Below are 24,841 nucleotides of genomic sequence, written 5' to 3' on the forward strand. Positions count from 1 at the left end.
ATCTTTCTTGAAATGTGGCGCCCAGAACTGGACACAGTACTCCAGCTGAGGCCTAACTAGTGCAGAGTAGAGCGGCAGAATGACTTCACGAGTTTTGCTTACAACACACCTGTTGATACAACCTAGAATCATATTTGCTTTGTTTGCAACAGCATCACACTGTTGACTCATATTCAACTTGTGGTCCACTATGACCCCTAGATCCCTTTCCGCCATGCTCCTTCCTAGACAGTCGCTTCCCATCTTGTATGTATGGAACTGATTGTTCCTTCCTAAGTGGAGCACTTTGCATTTCTCTTTATTAAACCTCATCCTGTTTACCTCTGACCATTTCTCTAACTTGCTACGGTCATTTTGAATTATGTCCCTATCCTCCAAAGAAGTCGCAACCCCACCCAGTTTGGTAGGCGCAAAGGGCAGTGTAGATGCAATAACGCCTTCTGTTGACAGAACTCTGTCGACAAAAGGCGTTATTTCTCGTAGAATGAGGTTTACCGCCATTGACGAAACTGCTGAGTTCTGTCGACGTTATGTCGTTATGTCAGCGGCAGTGTAAACACCGGTATAGTTTTGTCGACAAAACCCTGTAGTCTAGACACACTCCCAGTGAGGGAATGTAGGGGAGGGAAGCCAGGTGGACGGATCCCTTCTGCACAAGCCCGACCAACCAGGCTTGAGAGCCAGAGCTCTTTAAAAAAAACAAGCACATGGCTGATGCTTTCCTTGACACATTGGGTGTGTCTAAACTACATGGCTCCATGGATGGAGCCATGTGGATTAGGCTGATCAGCAAAGGGAAATGAAGCCGCCATTTAAATAATCGCGGCTTCATTTAAATTTAAATGGCTGCCGTGCTGAGCTGACAAACAGCTGATCAGCTGTTTGTCGGCTCAGCGCGCTAGTCTGGACGCTCCCGCACCGACCTGAAAGCCGTTTATCAACCTCCCTGTTATGCCTCGTAGGATGAGGTTTACCAGGGAGGTCGATAAAGGGCTTTCATATCGACAGGGGAGCGTCCAGACTGCCCCGATCTGCCGACAAACAGCTGATCGGCAGAGCGGGGCAGCCATTTAAATTTAAATGCAGCCACGATTATTTAAATCGCGGCTTCATTTCCCTTTGCCGAACAAACAAATCTACATGGCTCCGTGGACGGACCCATGTAGTTTAGACGTACCCATTCCCATGCCTCCGTTGGGAGGCCGGCCCCACTGTTTGAAAACCTCTTTACTAAAGCCGGGGTCCTTACTCCTTTGTGAATCACACCTCAGTGTAGATTAAAAAAAAACCCAAAAGGTAGAGCCCCATCCCTTTTTACAAAGCCAAAATGGTACTGCTCCCTTGCTGGGTGCTCCTTAGACAAAGCCCCCAAACCACCCTAGTTCTGCCCTCACAGAAATGCCAGCCTATCATCCCCCCATGCCAAGTCTTGACATGGTGTGTTGCAGGATGGTGGTTTTCTCACTTCTCCCACGTGGCTGTGGTAGTAGAGGGGCTACGTTGGCACCCCAGCCATCATTCTCTTCTCCGTACAAGTGTTCTGCTTTCAGGTTTGACCAACAAAAGTTTCCATGCAGACATGTTAGCTGCGTGTCGAAGGAGACTTGCAGAGCTCTGATGATCCCCTGTTGTGTTCACTCCCTCTGGGGCACCAGGCATTGGCCACTGTCGGCAGACAGGACACTGGGCTACATGGACCAAAGGTGTGGCCATTCTGACAGCTGGCCACTGGATTCAGCAGGATTTACTTGTTGCCGGGGGTATGTAAAAATTAATAGATCTGAAGTTGCTCTTCTGGGTGGTTCGGGGTCTAGCCAGGATAGGCATTGCCCTTTAAACATGCTTTTTCCTTTTGTTTTTGTAGTTTGGGAAGATAGATTAAGAGTCTGGTCAAAACCAGTATTGTTCTTTCTGCTGTTTAAACAAGTTCTCTCCTCCCTCCCTCCCCCATCCCCGTTCTTGTAGCCTAGGAGACCAGATAAGTATGGAATTGCTCTATTTTGTTATGTCTCTTACTTATCCTCATTGGCTCTGCTTAACAGATCTTCAGGGTTAAATTCCTTGTAATCTCTGTAACCTGTTAGTCTGTAGTATAAGAAGGTGTTGATTGAATTAGATGTTATATCGATAGTAATTAGGGGTGGGTATAATTGTATTCATGATTTGCTTATTAATATTGAGTTTATGGGAGTTAACATTACTAAACAAAGTTTTAGGAAAAGTAGTGATAGACCTGTGAATTAACATACTAAAATGATAAAAGGTTCTGACTACGGCCAATTTGGGGCCACTCGGATGTCGTGTTGAATGTCTCAGGTAAACATGTGAAGGCAATAAAGCACTTCTGTTTACCCCAGGCTCTGGGATGAAATTTGGGGGCAGGAGGTGAGGAGGGGTGCAGGCTCTGGGAAGGAGTTTGGGTGTCAGAGGGGATCAGAGGTGCAGTCTCTGGGCTGGGGCAGAGGATGGGGGTACAGGAGGGGTGCAGGCTCTGGGAAGGAGTTTGGGTGTCAGAGGGGATCAGAGGTGCAGTCTCTGGGCTGGGGCAGAGGATGGGGGTACAGGAGGGGTGCAGGCTCTGGGAGGAAGTTTGGGGGCTGGAGGGAGTGCGGGGAGTGAGAGAGGTGGGGGCAATGGGTACAGCCTCTGGGAGGGAGGGGTGTGTGTAGGGGAGAATATGGGAGGTGCAGTACTTACCTGGAGCACCCAAGCAGGAGTTGGGGGGAGGGTCTCCATGCATTGCTGCCCACAGGCACTGCCACTACAGCTTCCCCTTGGCTGCAGGGGTGCTCGGGGCAGGGGCAGTGTGTGGAGCCCCCGCCCCACTGCAGGGCCATAGGAAGCCCATCTAGTCCCACTGTGCTACTGGTGGGGGAGGCAGGGGGTCAGGCTGTTTTAAATCACCCGGGCCAGCAGGAGGAGCTGGGGGTTGTACAAGCCAGGGAGAGAAGGGAGCACATGGGGGCGGCAGGCAGGCTGGGGGAGAGACTCAGCCCCAAACTTTGTCGGAGAAGGGCCCCCAGGCCAGGAATATTCCTGTTGCCCCAGGGAACCACATGACCATATAATGCACCACCTAGGTACTGGGGGGAAAAGGGGGGCTTGCTTTCATTTATCCCAGAGCTGAGTGTGACCCTGGGCCGCTCACGCTAACTCCCTCAAAGCCGAGAGCCCAGAAGAGATGAAGGAGAAGGCAGCAACGCCCGCTGGCTGACTTGGTCTCTGCATGGGGTCTCCACAGCTCCTGACGCCCCCTCCCCAGGAGAACAGACAGGGACCACAGCGGAGGCCCCCTTACGTTAGTTCTGAACGCCCATCCCTAGCTCCCGCTGCGCTCTCCCGTGGTCTGGGCACCTCAGCCCTGTGACTAACGGTTCTGTCAGCTCCCTGCTGCTGTGTCTGGGAGAAGCCGTGGGGATGGCCCTACTGTGAGGGACCCGGCAGATGGCCGCTTTCCGGCTCAGTAACCCAGGCAATCACGAGGGGTGATGGGGAATGAACGCACGCACTGGAAGAATCCCCGCTGGCAGCTGGCGCGACGAGTGGCCCCTGGCAGGCAGCTACACTACCAGGTATTTGGAGCAGGAGGGAGTCAGAGGGCCAGGAGTGGGGAGGGAAGTAAACAAGAGCTAGGAGGTGAGAAAGCAAGTCTGTTCCTAGGGTTCTGTAGCTCACTGATCAGCTCACTCCCACGGGGCCAGTGACTGCAATGGGAGCAGGACCACTCTGCACAGGAGGCTGCTCTCCCTTTCTGTATCAAGAGAAACCATTGGCAAACCAGCTACACATTTGCATATGCTCAGCTCACCCTGCCCATTTGCATATGGTCCTTGGCCTCTGTCTGTCAGAGGCTGGAGAGGGATGGCAGGAGACAAATCACTTGATCATTGTCTTCGGTCCACCCTCTCTGGGGCACCTGGTGCTGGCCACTGTCGGTAGACAGGATACTGGGCTAGATGGACCTTTGGTCTGACCCAGTACGGCCGTTCTTATGTTCTTATGGTTCGCTTGCTGACAAGTTCCCCGCTAAGACTCAAGACTGCTCACAGGTGATTTTTTTTTTTCCTTTTTAAATTTAGAGCACGGTCCCTCCAGTCCCATCACCCCACCACCACCACCGCCCCACCCGTCCCTCCACAAGTGGTTCTAGCCAGTGTCCCCCGTAAACTGAGCACTTGGGCGGCCACCCAAGAGAGATTCAAATGCCACCCCCGCTGATTAGCAGAGCACCCACAGCCAGCAGCATGTGTTTCTAGTGGTGGTGCACAGCACATGCCTCAGTGCACATAACAAAATTCATTCTGCACATGGATGGGGGAAAAAGTTGGGAGGGAACAATGGTTCTAGCCCTCCCTCCCACCTGCTTTTTTTCCACAGAATGACCTCAGAAGCATGCTCAGTATTTCCTGTCTCCCCAGCAGATCAGGTCTGGTTTGTGTCTGTAAGCAGCTTATCCATAAGCTTGTCAGTACCTCTTATTGCTGAGTCTCCTGCAGCACAGAGCGTGTAGCAGGAGAGCCCTTCTCTAGGAATTGGGGAAACGGACCCAGCCTCCCTGTTCTGTAGAGTGACTAGGTCAGTTTCAGATCTCAGTTGCACCTGGGCATAGATACTGAAGTCAAAGCAGTGTAAACAAGGCCCGGCTTTTCCCTTAGGAATAGACCAGTTCTGTTTCGGAAAGGGTCTGGTTCTCTCCAGTCTCTCAGCTAGCCTGTTCCTAGGTGCAGCAGTAACGAGGACTGTCTCGTTAGTCTCGAAAGGCCAAGAAGGTTGGTACTAAAGAGACAGTTGCTCTAAAGAGACTAGCAGGGATGGCAGTAGTTGGATCTTACGCCCATTGGGAGTGGAGATAGTTCTTCATGTTGGGAATATCTCCAGGCAAGAGGAAGAAAAGCCAAACATAAATGCGGGCGTAAACTTCCCGTTGGCTCAGGATTCTGGGACCCTGGGTGGTGTCTGGTAACGTCTCACATTTTATTTCAAGCCGGATGCAAGCAGAGCACCGAGGAAGAGTGTTTTGCATGATGACAAACTGGATTTGCTCTGCAATGAGATACGGTTCTGACAGGTCCTGACAGGGTGGCAGGAGGGAGATGAATGACAGCTGGTAACGATGACTAGTGATATGCCAGTGAGCAATGGCATTGGAAATAACTCCCTTGTGAGGAGAAAAGGCAGGATGATGTCGGTGGACCAATGTGTGATACTGGAACAATAATGTATCATCACGCAATGGGTGACTTGAATGAGGGAGGTTCAGATACCACATTGAAAGGCCTAATAGACTTAGGGCTTGTCTACACTACACAGTGGATCGACACGGCAGTGATTGATCCACCGGTGGTCGATTTATCGTGTCTGATTAGATGTGATCACTCAAATTCCAAGCGCTCTCCCGTCAACTCCAGTACTCCACCAGGATGAGGAGAGTAGCCGGAGTCGTGGAAGACACTGTGGTAAGTACATCAACTTCAGATACACTATATAGGCTTCGTCTACACTGGCATGATTTTCCGGAAATGCTTTTAACGGAAAAGTGTTCCGTTAAAAGCATTTTTGGAAAAGCACGTCTAGATTGGCAGGATGCTTTTTCGCAAAAGCACTTTTTGCGGAAAAGCGTCCCTGGCCAATCTAAATGCGGTTTTCCGCAAAAAAGCCCCGATCGCCATTTTTGCGATCAGGGCTATTTTGCGGAAAACAGTACTATGCTGTCTATACTGGCCCTTTTGCGCAAAAGTCTTTCGGAAAAAGACTTTTGCCCGAACAGGAGCAGCATAGTATTTCCGGAAAAGCACTGACAATCCTACATGAGATCATCAGTGCTTTTCCAGAAATTCAAGCGGCCAGTGTAGACAGCTGGCAAGTTTTTCCGCAAAAGCAGCTGATTTTGCGGAAAAACTTGCCAGTCTAGACACAGCCCTATTTGTATAACTGAAGTTGCGTAGGTTTAATCGGGGTAGTGTGGACAAGGCGTTAGAAAGAAGATTTGGTTTTGGCAGTGAGAACTTTATACTGGAACCTGATATGGGACCTCTACATTTTCTCAGCATCAGCCATGTAAGTCTCCTTCCATCTCATGGGCAGGTGAAGCCCCACCCAACACTTTGAAAACATTAAGGGTACGTCTAAACTACATGGCTCCGTCAATGGAGCCATGTAGATGAGGCAGGATGACAAAGGGAAATGAAGCGGTGATTTAAATAATCGCCATTTCATTTAAATCAAAATTGCCACCGCGCTGTGCCGATCAGCTGTTTGTCGGCACAGAGCGGCAGTCTAGACGGGGATCTGCCGACCCCAGAACCCTTCGTTGGCAGATCCTGTAAGCCTCGTTTCACGAGGCATAAAGGATCTGCCGACGAAGGGTTCTGGGGTCGGCAGATCCCCATCTAGACTGCCGCGCTGTGCCGACAAACAGCTGATCGGCACAGCACGGCAGCCATTTTGATTTAAATGAAGCGGCGATTATTTAAATCACCGCTTCATTTCCCTTTGTCATCCTGCCTCATCTACATGGCTCCATCAACGGAGCCATGTAGTCTAGACACACCCTAAGCGTTGTGACCCAATTGGCTGGCTGGTAAAGCTTCTTAATGATGTCATAGCCAACTTCAGATCCAAGATAAATTCATTGAGGTTAGGTCCATCAATGGCCATTAGCCAGGTTGGGTAGGGATGGTGTTCTAGCCTCTGTTGTCGGCGACTGGAAATGGACGGCAGGAGAGGGATTACTTGATGATTCGATTCCCTGTTCTGTTCACACCCTCTGGGGAATCTGGCATTGGCCACTGTCGGTAGACTGGGCTAGATGGACTGTTGGTCTCACCCAGTATAGCTGCTCTTACGTTCTTAAGGTTATGGGCTTGACCTCAAGAATTTCATCATCATACCAACTTGCTGTCAGTGTGGGGCAGGACTTTGGGGGTGAGGTGGAGAGCACTGGGGAGAGGAAGTCTGTGGAGCAGATCTAGCAGGCAAAAGGAGATCAGCTGTTTGCTCTGAGCCGGCTCCACAGATGGTATAGCTCAATGGGGCGCCGTTCACAGCGAAGGACCTACCATTACGGCGCTGGCAAATTAAAAACACAGGAACGGGTGGGGGAGGGGCGAGACAAGGATCCGGCATGTGGCGTTCATTGGAACAGTCTCCACCCTTATATCCCACCCCCATTCCACCCCCTGTCAGTGCCCCTGTGTCAGCCTTCGCTGGTAGGTGCCAGGGAGCCCTGAAAGGCAGCCCCAAGGATAAGTTAAGGCGAGAGATGGAGACAAGGACACCCTGACAACAAGGGCCTCCTGCTCCAGTAGAGCTCCACTGAACTCTCTGGAGGAAGCCATGTGGAGCATGTAATGTCCCTAATGTGGACACAGACCAGTGCCCTAACGGCGAGTGGAAAGCCATTTGCAAGTACGCTTGAGCGGCAGCAAAGGCGTTTCATTATCTCTGACTGGAAATGAAGCATTAAAAATTGCACCTGCTCTCATTCTGACAGTCTGAGTGGGGCCACCGAGGGGGGCGGGAAGGAGACAGATGGTCCCCCTCCCTCCTTGCACCCATCAGCTCAATCAATAGCACTCATGGCCTGTATTCCTGCTCAGTGGCTCGGAAGGGAAGCCGCGGCGTAGGCGGCAGGGGACGGGCGGGGCCCCATGGATAGCATGGTTGAGCTGATTTGCTAAACCGCCCCTTTGCATGATCTTTGCAGGGCTGTGATGCTTCACTTGCTGTCCTCTGCGTGTGCTTGCGTGGGACCACCTCCGGGGGGTATAATAGCTGGGGCACAGGGGGACATCTCCCTGCTGGAGGGAGGGGAGATGCCGATGCTCTTTCCTTTGAATCAGTGAGTGGCGATGGGGCGTGCTAAGTAGCGCGCGGCGCTGATTTATGGCAGAGCTACAGGACAAAGGTGCAGGCCACTGTGGGGGTGTAATTACACCCCCTTCCCGCCAACACTAAAGCAGGGGAATCAACCCTAGCGTCACATCGGCACTTTACAGCCAGGCCGGCCGACAGGGAGGGGTGGCAGCAAAGGGAACCGTTGCTGGAACCGGTGCGTCATTCAGGCCCAGCGTGTGTCAAATTGTGAGGACCAAATCGGGAGAGAACAAAGAAACCCCACAAACCCCTATTTTCCCCTGGGCTGGTTTTCCCTGTTGGCTGGTTGAAGTTAGCAACACAAAGCTTGCTAACCATGACTAACCTCTTGTTTGATGTGCATCCTGGCCTGGGGAGGAGTGGGTCTGTTAAAAGGAGGACGGACGCGGATGATGCCTGCATTAAGGACAGAGCTGTAATTGGCAGCGAGAGAGTGGAACCGGCGTGCACACTTCAAAGGGAAACAGGAATCATTTTCACCAGTGAATGGATACAGTTGTGGGTTGGGGTTTTTTTTTGAAGCAGTTGCTGTCTGTTTCCCCAATCAGCAGACTGAGGAGCCACAGATAAGGCCTGGCAAAAGGGACGAAGTGACCAGTCTTAAGGATCTGTTTGGATAATTAATACATTGGGCACTTCTGGAAGGTGCTTTTCAACCCACGGGACTGCCTAGTGCAGGGCTGGGCAAGATGCGGCCCGGGGGGCTGGATGTGACCCGCCTAACACTTTGATCTGGTCCATGGATTGCATCTGGCCGCTTTCTATTTACATCCTGCTGCCCATGCCACTGAATTTCCAGGGGGTGGCTCAGGCAGCAGGATCCTATTTAAAGGGCTCATGAATCCTGGTTGCAGAGGGGCTGGAACTGTGAACCTTTTCAATAGCCACAGCCACCCTGGGTAGTTGCAAGGCAACGTGGTAGCAGCAGGGCAGGAGGCTGTGAGCACTTTGCTGTGTTTTTAATTCAAAGCCTCTGGCCCCGGACAACTCTGGGGGGAGGCTAATCCCCAGTCCCACCCCTTCTACCCCAGACACAACTCCTTCCAGGGGTGGAGCCGGCTCATGGCCATGTTCCAAAATTCATTAAGTGGCTCCTCTGAGAAAATTAACTGCCCCAGATAGGCAAATACTTTCATGCCATCTCAATGGATCAGCAAACTGAGACATGCCCAAAGTCACGCAGCATGTCCGAGAACCCAGAAGTTTATAGAGTCATAGAATCATAGGGCTGGAAGAGACCTCAGGAGGTCATCAAGTCTAGCCCCCTGCCCAAGGCAGGACCAATCCCAACTTATTTGATCTCAGATGCTTATTTGATCTCTTGGAATCTCTCAAGTCTGATGTCAAGTATCAGAGGGGTAGCTGTGTTAATCTAAATCTGCAAAAGCAATGAGGAGTCCTGTGGCACCTTATAGACTAACAAAGTGGGTCTTTGCCCATGAAAGCTTATGCTCCAATAAATCTGTTAGTCTATAAGGTGCCACAGGACTCCTCATTGCTTTTTCAAGTCTGATGGATGCCTCCCAGGGCCAGACTTGCAGAGAAACGTCAGGTCAGACATAGGTTGAGAACAGCATCTCTCGTGTGTGTTTCAGCCTCTCTCCTAGCAAGCAGGCTAAAACCAGCGAGCAGACACATTTTAAACAAATGAAAGCTAAGGAGCAGCTCCAAAGCTCAGCAAAGGATTGGTTCAGGTTTGAGGTAGTTCTGGTTCACACAGTGGAGTTACTCTGGCTTTGCATAACTGGGAAGAAAATCTAGCTCTAAAGTCTGGGATGCCTGTCGGGCTGTAATAGGTTCCTGGCTACTGTTAGGCTCCGTGTGGTAGGATAATTCCCGTATCAGGTTTGAATGTTGTCTATGACTCGTCTGCGCAGACCGATTGGTGCTGCCAAACAGCCAGCTATGTCTACACTGGCCCCTTCTCCGGAAGAGGCATGCTAATTTCGAACTTTGGAATAGGGAAATCCGCGGGGGATTTAAATATCCCCCGTGGGATTTAAATAAACATGGCCGCCGCTTTTTTTCCGGCTTGGGGAAAAGCCGGAAAAGAGCGTCTAGACTGGCGCGATCCTCCGAAATAAAGCCCTTTTCCGGAGGATCTCTTATTCCTACTTTCGGAATGCCTCTTAGCATGCCTCTTCCGGAGAAGGGGCCAGTGTAGACGTAGCCGAAGGGTGTTAACGCTACAATTTCCAAGCATACTTCAGTGTTGGGATTGTGTGTGTGGGGGGGTCTAAATAGCCCCCCAGTGAGCACAACTGTTACCTTCCAAGATCTTTTAGCCAGTTATCCAAGGCTAATGAAATGCCAAATTGTTGTGCCATATTAGACCCTCGGTGTTACACATGCCCAGGCATTTCCCAGGCTGCTGTGATCTGACAAGAGGGATGAGCATGAATGGGACCTAGTTCCAGCTGCAGGGAAGCACTGTACAACATGAAGTGGATGGGGATGCATTTTGCCAGGACGCTGAGACGAAAGATTCATTGCAAATTGTCCTCCAGCGGACGCGTGCCGTGGTCGCGCACACTCTGTATTGTAAATGCTGCGGTTATGAGCTGGAGTCAGCTGTGTGATGGGTGAAATTAAAACCTCATTGAAGTTAAAGTGCGAATTTACCCTTCCCTTAGGATAGCCGGGAAATGTGTTTGGTGTGAGAACCCACCCAGGGGTTCTTGGACAGCAAGCAGAAGGGTTTTGCTGATTATTGGTTGTTGGCTGGGATGGGGGGAAGGTGTGAGCTGAACACACAGAAACTGAGAACAGAGAAAGAGAGGCAGAGGCAAAAAAAAGCAAGAATGCTCAGCAATATACAATAGCAATATACACCCCAACTCGACATACAAAATAATGGGGACTAATTTAGAGAGAGATCTTGAAGTCATTGTGAATAGTTCTCTGAAAACAACCACTCAATATGCAACAGCAGTCAAAAAAAAAAAAAAGCAAACAGGGTGCTAGGAATCATTAAAAAAGAGATAGAGAATAAAACAGGATATCTTATTGCCTCTATAGAAATCCATGGTACGCCCACATCTTGAACACTGCCTACAGATGTTAACGCCTTAACATCAAAAAAACATATCTTGGCATTGGAAAAGGTTTGGAAAAGGGCAATCATAATTAATAGGGGTTTGGAATGGGACCCACCTGAAGAGAGATTACAAAGACTTGGACTTTTCAGGTTAGAAAAGAGGAGACTAAGGGAGGATATGAGAGAGGTCTATAAAATCATGACCGGTGCGGAGAAAGTGAATAAGGAAAAGTTATTTACTTGCTCACATAATATAAGATCTAGGGGTCACCAAAAGAAATTAACAGGTAACAGGTTTAAAACAAACTAAAGGAAGTTTTTCGTCATGTGGCACATAGTCAACCTGTGGAACTCCTTGCCAGAGGATGCTGTGAAGACCTGGACTTTAACAGGGCTCCAAAAAAAAAAAAACGAGATACATTCACGGAGGACAGGTCCATCAATACTTATTAGCCACAATGGGTAAGAATGGTGTCCCTAGCCTCTGTTTGTCAGGGGCTGAAAATGAGTGACAGGAGAGGGATCATCTGATAATTCCCTGTTCTGTTCACTTCCTCTGGGGCACCTGGCATTGGCCACTGTCAGAAGGCAGGATACTGGGCTAGATGGGCCTCTGGTCTGGCCCAGTATGGCCATTCTTATATAATGTTCTTATGTTAATAGCTGGTGAGCACAATGTGTCCATGGAAAAACCTAGAGAGTGCATTTGTGGGTCTGTTAGCAAGAGAGCCGGGGGCTGTAAGCTCTTTTTGTTTTTGGTTCCTCCTGCCCTTGGGGAAGCAGGACTTTGTACCTTCCTTGTAAATAAACAAGATTGCATCCAAGCTAAATACCAGACTTCATCTATTTCTGCTTCCAGCTAGAACATCCCTATGGCCTCTAGTGACTAGATAGCAAGTGTGAAAAATTGGAACAGGAGCTAGGGGATAATAGATCCCTCTACTAGGACAAAGCTCTAAAAACTGGGCCTGTCCCTATAAAATCAGGACATCTGGTCACCCTACTCTGGCCCTGTGATGGATAGGAGGAATGCCAGCCCAGCACCCAGGGTATGTCTACACTACCCCGCTAGTTCGAACTAGGAGGGTAGTGTAGACATACCCCCAGTGACTAAAAGGTTATACTCAGGTAGCTAGGGGGGTGTTGGCAGAAAGCCAGGAAAGACCATGGGAAAGAGGGTTGAAATCTGAATTGTATATAGATACCTAGCTGCTTCTTCCTGTGTGTAAGGGCTGGAGAGAGCAGCTGCAGGGATCGGAATTACCATGCCTATGAGGGATTTTGGATATGGGAATGAACTGGGCCTTGAAGTACGGACGGGCATGGATCGTGAATAGAGAGAGAGAGGAATGTATGTTTAGTCATGATCAAGGTATTTGTGCTCTCCCCCCATTCACTATTTAAGCTGTACCCAGAGATTCCATGTTCTCTGTGTTCTAATTTGTTTCTCTCGGTTGCTCTGTAACACCTAGCAACCAAGCATGCTTTATTAAGGATGTCTTTTGTTTTTCTTAATCAAATCACCTTTGTAAGGCTATGATTTGATTCTTGTGTCCTGGAAGGTAACAGGTCTACATGTGTGCCTGCCTAGCCTGAGAGGTCAGCTTTCAGAGAGACAGTTTGGTTTTGGTTGTTTTTTGTTTCTTTTCTCAAGCTCTCTAGTGGCAGGAGAGCTTGGGGCACCCCTAGGGAAGGAATTCAAGTGCTCCCTCCTGTTTTTTTTCAGGGTTCTTTAAAATCACTTGATGGTGGCAGCTTCTCTTCCAGAGCCCGCGCATCTGTGACTCTGGGGAGGTTTTTTTGTAAGCAGAGCCTATAGAGGCGAGGTATTTAAGGTCTTTTGCGGGCCCTTTCCTTCTGCACTCGGAGTGCCAGAGTAGGGAACAGCCCTGACAGGCCCCCAAAATAAATGTAACTTGCTACTCAAGTCAGAAAAGCAGCAACACTGTATCTCATGCCATTGACCTGGGATGGGCAGAGCTCCATGCATAACAAAGACAGTTCTGCCTGCAGGACAGGGAGTTAGCATAATTACTTTGCGTCATTTCATCCTGATTCTGTGCAGCCCTTTTCAAACCTCTTGGGATTATTGGCACAATTGACATTTGCATTGTCTTGGCCAGCCCTGTGGAATGGTCTACAGCTATTAATTGTCAGCTAACGAACAGCTCGTGTTGATGAGCAATTGTTCATGTGATTTCTCCCACTGATTGGTCCCTGAGGGCTTAGGTGAAGTTACTGAAACAGAGCGCAGGCCTTATGCTGGTGTTCTGCAAGTTGCTTTCTCTGGTTGGAGAAAAGGTTGAATGGCCAACTGATAGCTCTCCCGTGTTTTTATTCCTCTGCAGGTCTGCATCTTGGACTGTGAAGGGAAGGCCTTTTCAAGTACCGCCTGGGATCTCTGCACCAAAGCAGCTGGGAAGTCGTCCATACAGGTGAGCGCGGACAGCCTGGAAGAAGATTCCTACCAGCCCTTGGAAATGGAAGATGGTGGCCTATTCCGAGGCAGCCGGAGACACCTCAATGACCTCACCAAAGTGGTGGATCTTAGCAAAGTGGAAGGGGAGAAGAGAGTTTCCAAGGTGAGCAGCCTGATCCACCAGCGGGAGGTGGAAGAAGGAATCAGCAACGGGAGTGAGACCCCGCTGGGTGACTTCCAAGAGCAGCCCAAGGATATTTCCAAGCGGCTCGGTGGCTTCCTCAAAGCGAAGTACAGTTACAGGCAGGTGCTGGAACCTGCGGGGCAGGGGGTGCAGAAGCGCTACGGGGGCTTCATTGGAGTCAGGAAGTCAGCCCGGAAGTGGAATAACCAAAAGAGGTTTAGCGAGTTCTTGAAGCAGTACTTGGGCATGTCGCCGCGCTCCAGCGAGTACGACAGCTTAACCAACGACCTGAACGAACAGAACGAGATCTAACCGGAAACTGTTTTCATGTCACTGACACGTAGCGAATCGGTGTAGAACTGCTATGGCCAAAGAAGTCAATCCCTTCCCCGATCCCAAAGAGCCGGTGTTAGGAGTGGTTCCCCAGACACCACTGGATTCATTGCTGCTCAGAGTCAAGGCGGAAAAGCCGGGCGGTGGCTGTTTCTGAATCATCTGCTCTGTTTATGAACTCTTCTCCATTTGCATGGCACTTTTGAAGACAAATGGCCCTGGGCTTACGGTCTGGGCTTACTAGAATGTGAGGGGAGAGAGGGAGTCAGTCTGGTTTCTTTTTCTGCCTTCGGACCAGCTTCCCAAGTGTTTTGGTCCCATCGGGTGTGTCTACGCTGCAAGGAGACGCCCGCGGCTGACCCATGCCAGCTGACTCGGGGCTCATGGGGCTCCGTCTAGGGAGCTGTTTAACAGCTGCTTAATTATTTAATTGCAGCTCAAGCTCTGAGTCCCTCCCACCTCGCAGGGTCCGAAAGCCTGAGCTCGGAGGAATACGCTGCAATTAAACAGCTGATTAGCCTGAGCCCTGCAAGCCTGAACCAGCTGGGATAGGCCAGCAGCAGGTTTCTGATTGCAGCGTTGACGTACTCTCGGTCACAGGGCTTCATGGGCCCCTCAAAGCTCCGCTCACCAGAGAATTCATGAGCTAGACCATGAGGCCTGTGACTTCCAGGCACCCATCTCTACCTAGGCAGTCTTACTGCATAGCAACCAAGGGATCATCCCTCACTGCTTGGAACCAGCCTGCCCCTGGAGGAGACAATCTCTAGCCTGATGAAGCTTGATAGATCAGTTGTGTCATGCTCTGCTTCTTCAACTTAGGCGTTTAAAATGTAGCCCTTCCCCACCCACCCACCCCTTGCTTCTCTCCCGGCCCCAAATGGGGGACTTGGTTTATTGTTAATGCATTTTCTTCAGGTGCTGGATTAACATCCCTGGCGACTGATGAACTGCAAACCAAGCATGCAGGGGCCATCAGGCGCACAAGTCTGATGGCACTGCACCGCGAATCTCCTGAACGGGGAAGCAAGAGCTGCTACAGCTTGAGCTCCGGAGCCAGGCTCTGTGACTGGCTGTCATAGACTCATTGTCTGCAGCCCAGGCATACCCAGGGACGTGTAACATACACTCCCAGTGGTTGCAGAAACCCCTCCTGCGCTCTGCCCCGTCATGATGACTGAGCCCTGTGGGGGATGGGCAGAGAGGAGAGTTGATTCCCGTTGCCCATTCAGTTCCTTGAACTCTCTTCTGAGACTTAGCCCGCTTCAGACGGCTCCAGGTATCGTCCAACCTGTAACCTCGGCAGAGGACATGGTTGGGATGCACCCATCCCCTCACTCAGTTTCAACATGGATAAAGCAGTAGTATAGATGGGATCTACTGGTGTCCCCACACCAGATTAAACCTTGGACTTGTCAAGGGTTTAGTCCAGTGACAGGGATCTAGTTAATACAGCTTCGATCAGGGTTGTAACCACAATCCACTGATTAGGTTGTAGCTGGAATGCAGACCCCTTTTCTCCATCAGGAAGCCAGAGAAACCCTCTCCTCTCTGCATGAGTCCACTTGGCTCACTACTCTCCTTCCTCAACCCAGCCGGCAACCACCTTTTGGGCAGGTCTACACTACGGGGCAATGTTGACCTAAGGTGCATAATGCCAACCACCTGAATAGTGTAATGTTGGTCATGTTGTCATGGGGCCTCCATTGTGGGGTGATCGATGGGAGAAAGTCTCCTGTAGACTTCCCTTATGCTTCTTGTTCTTGTGGAGTACCGGAGTCAATGAGAGAGCAATCGGTGGTCAATTTAGCAAGTCTTTACTAGACCTGCTAAATCAAACTCCGGGGGCTCAATCACCACAGCACCAATCTTCCAGGTAAGTGTAGACCTGCCCTAAGTCTCTGGCTTAATTCAGAAGCTGCAGCATCGCTTAGTAGATGTTCTGCCAGAGAATTGATAATGTATGCATATCAGTTGCAGGAGATTTAGGGCATATCTACATAATAGCTGCGACAGCCAGACAGTTATGGCACAGGGTTTCCGAGCACAAAAGGGATCTTTTCAGTGCTGGAGGTGGAAGAGGCATGGTGGAGCAGAGGAAGGGGACAGAACACTGTTAGAGACTCTAGAATACTCAGCAGCCATGAAACAGATGACAGCTCACATACACACAGGAGAGTCACAAGCTGGTAGCCTCAGAGACCAAGGGCTGATTGGACCATGGGAAATGAGCTCTACCACTAGAAGTGTCCCTCCAGGACAGGATCCCGGGCACTTTGGGAGTGTCTAATACATGTTTAAGGAGCGCAGGCATTGCTATTGCTGTTCTATACCTGCTCTGTGGTTAAAGAGGACTAGTCTCCACGGCTGCTGATTCAGCATCACATTTACTGCCTAATGAACAAAGCAGCTTCATGGTCCCTTCCCTGTGTTTAGCCCTGACTCATTTGTGAGAGCGTTGCTTCAGTTTGTCCTTAGAAAAATCCTTTGGATAAAATATCTCATACCTACATCAATAAAAAATCTCAGAGGGTTCACCATGTTAGTCTGTAACTTTAAAAAAATGAGTAGTCCTGGGGCACCTTGCAGACTAACAAAAATATTTAGGGTCATGAGGTTTCATGAGTAAGGCCCACTTCATCAGATGAGGTGGAGTGGAAATAACAGAATCCAAGATATATAGAACAGCATGCAATCATGGATTTAAAAGTAGCCATTCTTCTACAAAGGAATTTCACCAGCCAATTACAGAGCGTGACTGCAGAACTGAATTTCATCTACACATTTGACAGTTACCCTCAGCTTGAATAAAGACATAAACTGGTTAATGTGTTACAAAGCCAATTCCTCCTGCCTTTAACATCCACATTTTCACATAAACAACTATGACTAGGACACATTCAGCCCACTTAATTAGCCTCATTACTACAGGTTCTACAACTGACAGGTAACTGCTTTTGCTGTTATATATATCTTGGAGACTTTCTGAGCGTATGCACAACATGCCTCAGGAGGCCCATGAGCAGGATTCATCACCGAATTTGTTCCGCTGGTTGGATCATTGGTTTCCCCAGCCTGGGCCACATGTTGATGGGGAGTGCAACGAGAATGCTGATCCATGTGCCCCACCCGCCAGCCCGAGCCCTTTACCCAGCTGGCCATGAATTGCCAGGAAATGTCTAGCTAGGACATTGGTTCCCAAACTTTTCGGCATCAAGCCCCTTTTTGATTTTTTGAGAAACCCTCATGCCCCACCCCACCCCCAAGAAAATAGCAGCTAAACTTGTTGAGCAAAAAAAAAAAAAGACTGACTGGGGCCAAAAAACAGTCACGGGCCCTTTAATTCCTGGGACCAGTGTAAAAAAAAGGGGAAAGTTGTTAACTCTCCCACCCAAAAAAGGTTGCCCTTTTAAAAGCAGAGCAGGCATTTCCCTTTTAAGGTGGCTATTTTGAAGTCTGCCCGGGATGCTCCATCCTCCCTCCACCCCAGCCAATCCGAGCTGCACATGTTCCAGCAGACACCCGAGCCAGGAAAAACAGAAAATACCGGATATTTCACATGACCAGTGTTTTCTGGATATTTTTACCGGACCGATCGGGCTCTTTCTTGGGGGAGGAGGGGAATTGACAGCGGGGGCTGGGTCGCCTCGCGTCCCCCCTGGAATTTCTTCATGCCCCCCCAGGGGGACACACCCCCCAGTTTGGGAACCTATGAGCTAGGAGATGGATGTTGCTATTAGAAGCTATGGAAATATAAGAGCATACATGAAACCTAAGAGCTGCATTTTGCTTCCTTTACTGCTGCTAAAGTAAATTGCTACTTTGTATGAATAGAGGCATCGAAATTTGGTCCTACAGCTTTGATGCCTTGCACTTCTCCAGCGTCTTCCACCTGGGGTGGGGGTGGCACAAAATACTTAACAAATTTGGAGTGAATTAAGCCTCTCCCCACGCGTGGGTTGTTATGCCTCCTTTTACAGACAGGAAAACTGAGGCACAGAAGCATCACATGACTTGACCAAGGTGCTCCATTGAGTACAGAGGAGAGCAGGGAACAGAACCCAGATGTACCAAGTCAATAGCTGACAGGTACTTCTCCTTCCATCCCAGTTCAGAGTTGGCCTGTTTACCGCCATGGACACGGAGATCCATCTACAGTTCAGCTCCAGTAAAGTAGACCAGGGTTGTCAGAATCAGCACCAGCCCACTGGTTAAAGGCTGGTCCAGGAAGCAGCAAGGAAACCAGGTTTCCTGATCCACCTTCCTTGTGGTTTTCTCCTCCCTCCGGGGTTGACTTCTTTGCTCAGCGATACAGCGGTGTCTCTGTGTTCTCTTTGTCTCTCTTCCCCATGGCATGTATCTTGTCCTAGCTACTGTCTCAGTGCTGTCACCTTAGAGGGTGTATTTTTGTATCTCCCAGGATGACAAACGGAGCCGTGCTTGCAGACGAAAGCACGGCCAAGCAACGACGACCCTGGGTCTTACCTGCATTGTCACTGCCGTTACTGTTTGTAAAGAGAGCCCGTTCTTTTTAATTGTTTCATACAATTTCTCCATTAAACTTGTACATAGCAAAAATGATTAATAAATTAGTTTACTATTTCTACTGGATCATTGTGATCGGCATAGTCACTCGGCCAGACTTTCCGAGCACCCCCGCCACAAGCCTTCACTGCAAACCGATGGACCGCATGTCTCACCCCAGCCAGACGTCAACATAATTATGGGACAGATTTAAAAATCACGAGGTTTTAGAAATAAAATAAAGCAGGTGGGCTTATGTGTGCTGCAGAGCCTTTAGGGGGTACTTGGGTTCAGGCTTCAAAGCTTTTCTCTACAGCCAGAAGGGTCGGAGTTTACTTCTTTTTAAATGGAGGTCAAGAGTGTCACAGAATCCACATGTGACTCCAGAGGAGTCATGATGAAAAATATTATGAAAAATATTGCTAGACTCATGACAAACTTGTGAGAGTTGCTAAGCTTGCAGAGTACCCAGAGCCAGTAACGTGTTTCTACTGGTGGTGCACATCTGCACATGCCTTGGTGCACATACCAAAATTTATTCTGCACATGGATGGAAAAAATGAGAGGGAACACAGGCCAGGACCATGGGTTAGTTCCTTCCCACTCTCGCCTGGCTTCTGGGGAGGACTAGGTAGAGCTCTGAGAGGATACAAAATTTGTATCCACATCCGTATCTGCAAAAATGAGTCACGGATATCTGCATCCGTGGATGCAAATCCTTGCAGCTATAAATCAGAGTTCCTCAGATTTGGAAGGCTCTAGAAATACAGAGGGAACCTATTTGTGGGCCCCATTCTGATCCTGCCTCTGGAAGAGGGTCAGAGGATTGTAAGACCATAAGAATGGCCAGACAGGGTCAGACCAAAGATCCATCTAGCCCAGTGTCCTGTCTGCCAACAGGAGCCAACGCCAGGTGCCCCAGAGGGAATGAACAGACCGGGGACTCATCAAGCGATCCCTCTCCTGTCACCCATTCCCAGCCTCTGACAAACAGGCTAGGGACACCCTCCTTGCCCATCCTGGCTAGTAAGTGTGGCTGGACCTAACCTCCATGAATGTATCTAGAGTGCAAGGCACCGAGCATCACCTCTCACGAGTCTCACACCCACCAGGAAAGACAAGGCTGAGCCTTCACAGACCCGTGCAATTCCAGGAAGTAATTTGTGCTGCAGGCCTGCACCCACCTCTCCCGGATCTCACCCAGCCATTTATCTGTCTGGTCCGGGGGTGGCTCAGAAGCCACATGCATTGAAAGTGCAGTCCACAGAGCCCCTCCTGCCCCCATCTCCCCATTCTCCACCTATCAGGAATGCCTGCCTTGCAGCAGAGTGGTGGGGTAGAGGCTTCTGCCCAGCTGGAAGGTGGGGCGGGGGGGTCTTGGGACTTCAGCCCCACCGAATGTGCCTGCCAGGGCTCAAGGCTTCAGCAGGAGCAGGGCTGAAGCTCTGGCACACAAGCCTTGGCTCTCTAATGGCTGAAGATTGTTGCACGTGGCTCAGAGAGTCAGCAAGTCTGGCCACTCCGGGACTGGATGCGTACACGTCCAGGTCCATGAAGGATAAGTCTGTCGCCCGCTGGAGTGCAGCGTGCAAGTGGAGCTAATCAGTGCACAGACTTGGCAGAATTCAACTTTTTTATAATTGTAACAGATCATACGGCTCTTTAGCTTCAATTATTTGTTGCAATAGTCGCGTCTTTCACAGGCGTGCAAAATGCGGGGGGCGTTGCACAAGAAAGTTGCGCTCCCCAAACTTTTCAAGTCACGCCCCCCCCCTTATCTCTAACACAATATGCCCTCCTGCCCTGGGAGCCAAGGTTGGGAACCAGGAGCAGAGCCCAGCCAGGCTGGGAGGGGAACCACAGCTGTGATCGGAGCCAGGAGCCACAGCTGAGGGCAAGGCTGCTGACAGAGCCGAGGCTGAGGAGCCAGGCTGGAGCAGAACAGTGTTGACTCATGTTCCCTCCCCATATCTCATGAGAGCTGGCCTAGACCTCACTGCGCTCCCCCCCCCGAACATTCCACCGAGTCCCCCAGGGGAGCGCAACCCCCAGTCGAACGTTCCACCAAGTCCCCCAGGGGGCGCAACCCCCAGTCGAACGTTCCACCGAGTCCCCCGGGGGGGGCGCAACCCCCAGTCGAATGTTCCATCGAGTCCCCCAGGGGGCGCAACCCTCAGTCGAACGTTCCACCGAGGGGACGCAACCCCCAGTCAAACGTTCCACCGAGTCCCCCAGGGGGGGCGCAACCCCCAGTCGAACGTTCCATCGAGTCCCCCAGGGGGGGCGCAACCCCCAGTCGAACGTTCCATCGAGTCCCCCAGGGGGCGCAACCCTCAGTCGAACGTTCCACCGAGTCCCCCGGGGGGGCTCAACCCCCAGTCGAACATTCCACCGAGTCCCCCAGGGGGGCATTGCCATAGGGGGATGAGAAGCCTTCAGTAACAACAGTCAACACTGAGGTTCAAATAGGTGAAACATTATCCCCCTTCACACAAATTGTAAGATCACCCGTCAAAACTATACCCAGCATAAATAGCCTTACAGCAGACTCTAGCCTGTGCGAAAGCAGCATTGTTCTACTTTGCCCACCCAAGATACCGCCAGGGTCAATGGACCCATTCGGTGGCTGGTTTGTAGGTGTACAGTGACATCAGCATTCCTTGAGAAAAAGCTGGGAAAAATCATTCTGTCCTAAAGACAGGACTCTGCACTTGCCCTTGTTGAACCTCATCAGATTTCTTGTGGCCCCATCCTCCAATGTGTCTGTGTCACTCTGGACCCGATCCCTGCCCTCCAGGGTATCTACCTCTCCCCCTGGCTTAGTGTCATCTGCGAACTGGCTGAGGGTGCCATCCAGCCCCTCGTCTAGGTCATCCATAAAAATGTTGAACAAAGCGGCTGCAGGGCCAGGATCCAAGTTCCCTCGAAGCTGCTCGGCAGCATGGCCGCGCTGCTGCTCATTAAACCACGTGCACTGTCCATTAAGCCCCATGTAGGGGCTCAGGGAGAAAAAGCCCCTCTGCCAGCCAGCCCCAGTGCCAGGTTGTCACAGCTGGAGAACAGGTGTTTCTGCCCTCTCGTCCCAGCCCAGCTCTGCCACAACCAGGGGAGAGGTGCCCGACCTCGCATGGAGCTGTCGTGGCTGGGGGACTGGTGCTCCTCTCCTCACCCAGCCTAGACCAGACCTGACCCAGCTGAGGGACAAGCTCCCTTCCCCCAGCTGTGCCCGCATGAGCAGCTGCGGTGAGAGAGTCTTCTCTCCCCGGAGCAGCCTGCACTCCAAACCCTTCATCCTCAGCCCCACCCCAGACCCTGCTCCCCCAGCTACAGCCCTCACTCCCCTGCACCCCAATCCTCTGCCCCAGCCCTGAGCCCCCTCCCGAACCCCAACCCCTGAGCCCCACCCCCATCCCACACTGCCCATGCGCGGAATGACTTTTGGAATGTGATACATCACCTCCATACAGGTGCCCTGCCCAGAACCGGCCCCGGAGCACTTCGCTTGATACTGGCTGCCAACTAGATGTTGAGCCGTTGGTCACTACCCATTGAGCCCAATGACCTAGCTCGGAAGAATCCTGTGGGAGACCATATCCAAAGCTTTGCTAAAGTCAAGGTATCTCACAGCCATGGTGACTAAACACCTGTCTTACCCTGGATAATGACCCCTCCTTAGACAGTTCCTCTTCAGCAGGGCTTGTGCATGCTAAGGGAGGCCCTTCAGCAGCACAACACAGACCTCTACCCCTTGAGGCACAGAATTCACTTGATTAGATGGTAGCAGCATTTGGCTGGTTCCCGACTGCCAACAACGCTACATGCGTTGGTACTACCCACTGCCTTCGTTAGCTGTCCTGTGGCTAACTAGGGGGCTTGCATCTTCCAAGGCCATCAACTCAATGCCGTTAGTCTGCTTCAGAGTCACTGGAAGTGACATTTTAAGCAACTCACACCATGCAGTTGGGTGGGACAATAATACAATTCATTTGTAGATTCCTGCGTGGACACAAAATTTGTATCTGCATCTGTACACACAAAAATGAGCCACCGATATCTTCATGGACACAGATGCGGATACCCACACATATAAAGCAGATAGCCACCCATTTGTAGGGTCCTACTAATTTGCAGCCAGCTAGGGCTTCGCGGTAGCCATTGTGTGCCATGGCTACTTGGAAAGTCACGGAGACAGCAAATACAGAGATGCAAAAGCCCTAGAAATATCCTACTCAGACAGCTGGCGCTCCACTTCCCTCTTTATTCTATTGGGCCCCAGGAGACTACACGCTTGGCTTCTAAGAGATCTCTCTGCTACACAAGACAGGAAGTGCAAAACAAAATTAAAGTAATAATTAAAAAATAGTTCATGCCATCAGGACTCATCTCCAGTGTTTATTAGAAATTGCCCCCTCCGGGCTGAGTATCACGATAACAATAAGGCGCGGAACCCATTGTGCGTCTGAGCATTCCGGAACACGTGGTAATTTGTTTCACTAGATACTAGACATTTTTAACCTCCCCAAGGATACCCATGGCCACCCTGCCCCCTCCAACATGGGCATCCCTGTTGGAATGTAAAGCTCGGCGTAGACACAGCAGTTTCTCAAGAATTTAACCATGTAGGTCACTGTGAAGATCACCTTTAATGAGAGGTTGCACCCTTCTTGCAGAAGAGACATTGTGAGGATAGATTGGAAGTCTTGCAAGAAAACACCCAGGATTGAGTGCGGAAGCATGTGATGGGCTGAGCAGAAAAGTTTGTACTGGGTGAGAGTTCCTGCATCCATGTAGGGCAACCTTGCATGCGGCCCACCAGCCCACGAGATATTTTGTTTACCGTTGCCCAGGTGCAGGGTGGCCAGATTTCGCTGGGTTCCATCCATGTCATTTGTTTCCAACTGGGATCACGATAGTGACACGCACGGAAAGCCCAGGCACGTGAAGTGAGGTGCTAGCTGATTGCACACAGCGTTGATTGTGAGAGCCGTGCGCTCACTCTGCAGCCAATCAAAGCGCTGTTACAGTGCAGTCAGCTCACCCCACGCCAATTCTAGATACACAAGTGCAGTGAGCAAAACTAGCCTTAGTTACCACAGTCTTGTGGCCCAGTGAGATGGCCCACTCAGGAGCATAGGTTGCCGATCGCTGTCCTAGCTGACTGTTGAAGCAAAATGCAGGACAATGTAGCACTTTCCTAGCTGACTGTCTTAGCTTTCACTTGAACCCTTGCCTCTCATTTGAAGAGAAGAGCCACAATCTTGTCTAAAAACCACAATGGTGAAACGCCGTCACCCCTGCAGCTGTAATTTGGCCTGTATGTAGGGCAGCCCCATGTTCAAACATGTATTCTTTCAAGAAACGGTCTGAGAGCCATCCATATGCACAACCCAATGGTCCAGGCAAGGGAATGGGCTTTTTACAGTTGTGTTTGAGACGTCAAAGCAGACCCATCCCTGGATCTGTGCCCGAGGAAGTTACAGATGCCATGGCCGCATTCAGAAAGGGAAGGGAAAGACCTTGTCCCAGCTGACCTGTACTCTCTCAGTAAACCAGCTGCTAACACCCAGCGCTGCACGTGAGTAACTGAGGAGTGCAGGAGGTCTGCATTTACCTGCAAGTCACGGCACAGCAGGTACCTCATTGCTTTAAGTGCCTAGAGCATGAAAGATCGTCGCTAATAAAATCATATTCTATCTGAACAGTAATAACCGTCTTGACTTACAGGCTTTCTTAAAAGTTAATGGCCCACGGTGCTCAGCTCTCTTGGCAGGGCATTTTTTCCCCCGGAAAGGCCACCTCCTGGCACCCTTGTTTTCTAAGGAGAAGGAAGGCTGGTCGTGGGATTATAGAGTCAGGTCCCGGCTCTGCCACCAAGAATTCCCCTAAGCGACTCTGGGAAAGTCAGTCCCCACTTCCGCGACTCGGCATTCCCGTCTGTAAAATACAGACCATGTCTCCCTGCTTCCAGCTGCTGCAAGCCAAGGGGCTCGCCAGCTGCGGATGCCAGGGGAACTCCGGCTTTTCCCTCCCCTTCCTCTTCTCCTGCACTGCTGAGCTGCTTCAAGCCTTGTAAAAAAAATCCAGGCTCCTCACCCATGCTCCTAAGGCAGAGGATGGGCCCGCAGGGACTCTGGGATGGTGGTTGGAAGGCAAGCACGCCCCCACCCCCATGAAAGCACGCAGAGATTGGGGGACCCCTGCAAGCGTCATTAATTTCGCCAGGAGGATGACACGGTTGCTGGAGAACAGCCCAACTCCTGTGCAGCCCTTGTGGCCAGCAGAAGATGGGCTCCCTGCCTAAAGGATTGGAGGAGACATTCCCTAGCATGGCCCCCACCCTGCACAGCAGGGCGTCACAAGAAATGAAGGGGAAGTCCCCAGCCCCAAAACGCCTAGCATTCCCCAGCACCTTGGTATGCCCGTTTGAAAAGCCAAGAGAAGCTCCACGCCAGGGGTCCTCAAACGAGCA

General features: G+C 50.7%; 1 protein-coding gene across 1 annotated transcript in view; it reads left to right on the forward strand.

The window, feature by feature from the left end:
* The window catches only part of PNOC (prepronociceptin), a 43,202-nt gene extending 28,479 nt beyond the window's left edge, over window positions 1–14,723 (forward strand). The window contains exon 3 of the mRNA XM_006116718.5: window positions 13,261–14,723. Coding sequence (XP_006116780.1) covers window positions 13,261–13,827 — 567 coding nt within the window. The 3' untranslated portion in view covers window positions 13,828–14,723. The remainder of the gene's footprint in view (window positions 1–13,260) is intronic.
* The last annotated feature ends 10,118 nt before the right edge of the window (window positions 14,724–24,841 follow it).

This window comes from Pelodiscus sinensis, chromosome 3 (genome assembly GCF_052426305.1).
Source record: "Pelodiscus sinensis isolate ZL-2025 chromosome 3, ASM5242630v1, whole genome shotgun sequence".
Classification (NCBI taxonomy): domain Eukaryota; kingdom Metazoa; phylum Chordata; order Testudines; family Trionychidae; genus Pelodiscus; species Pelodiscus sinensis.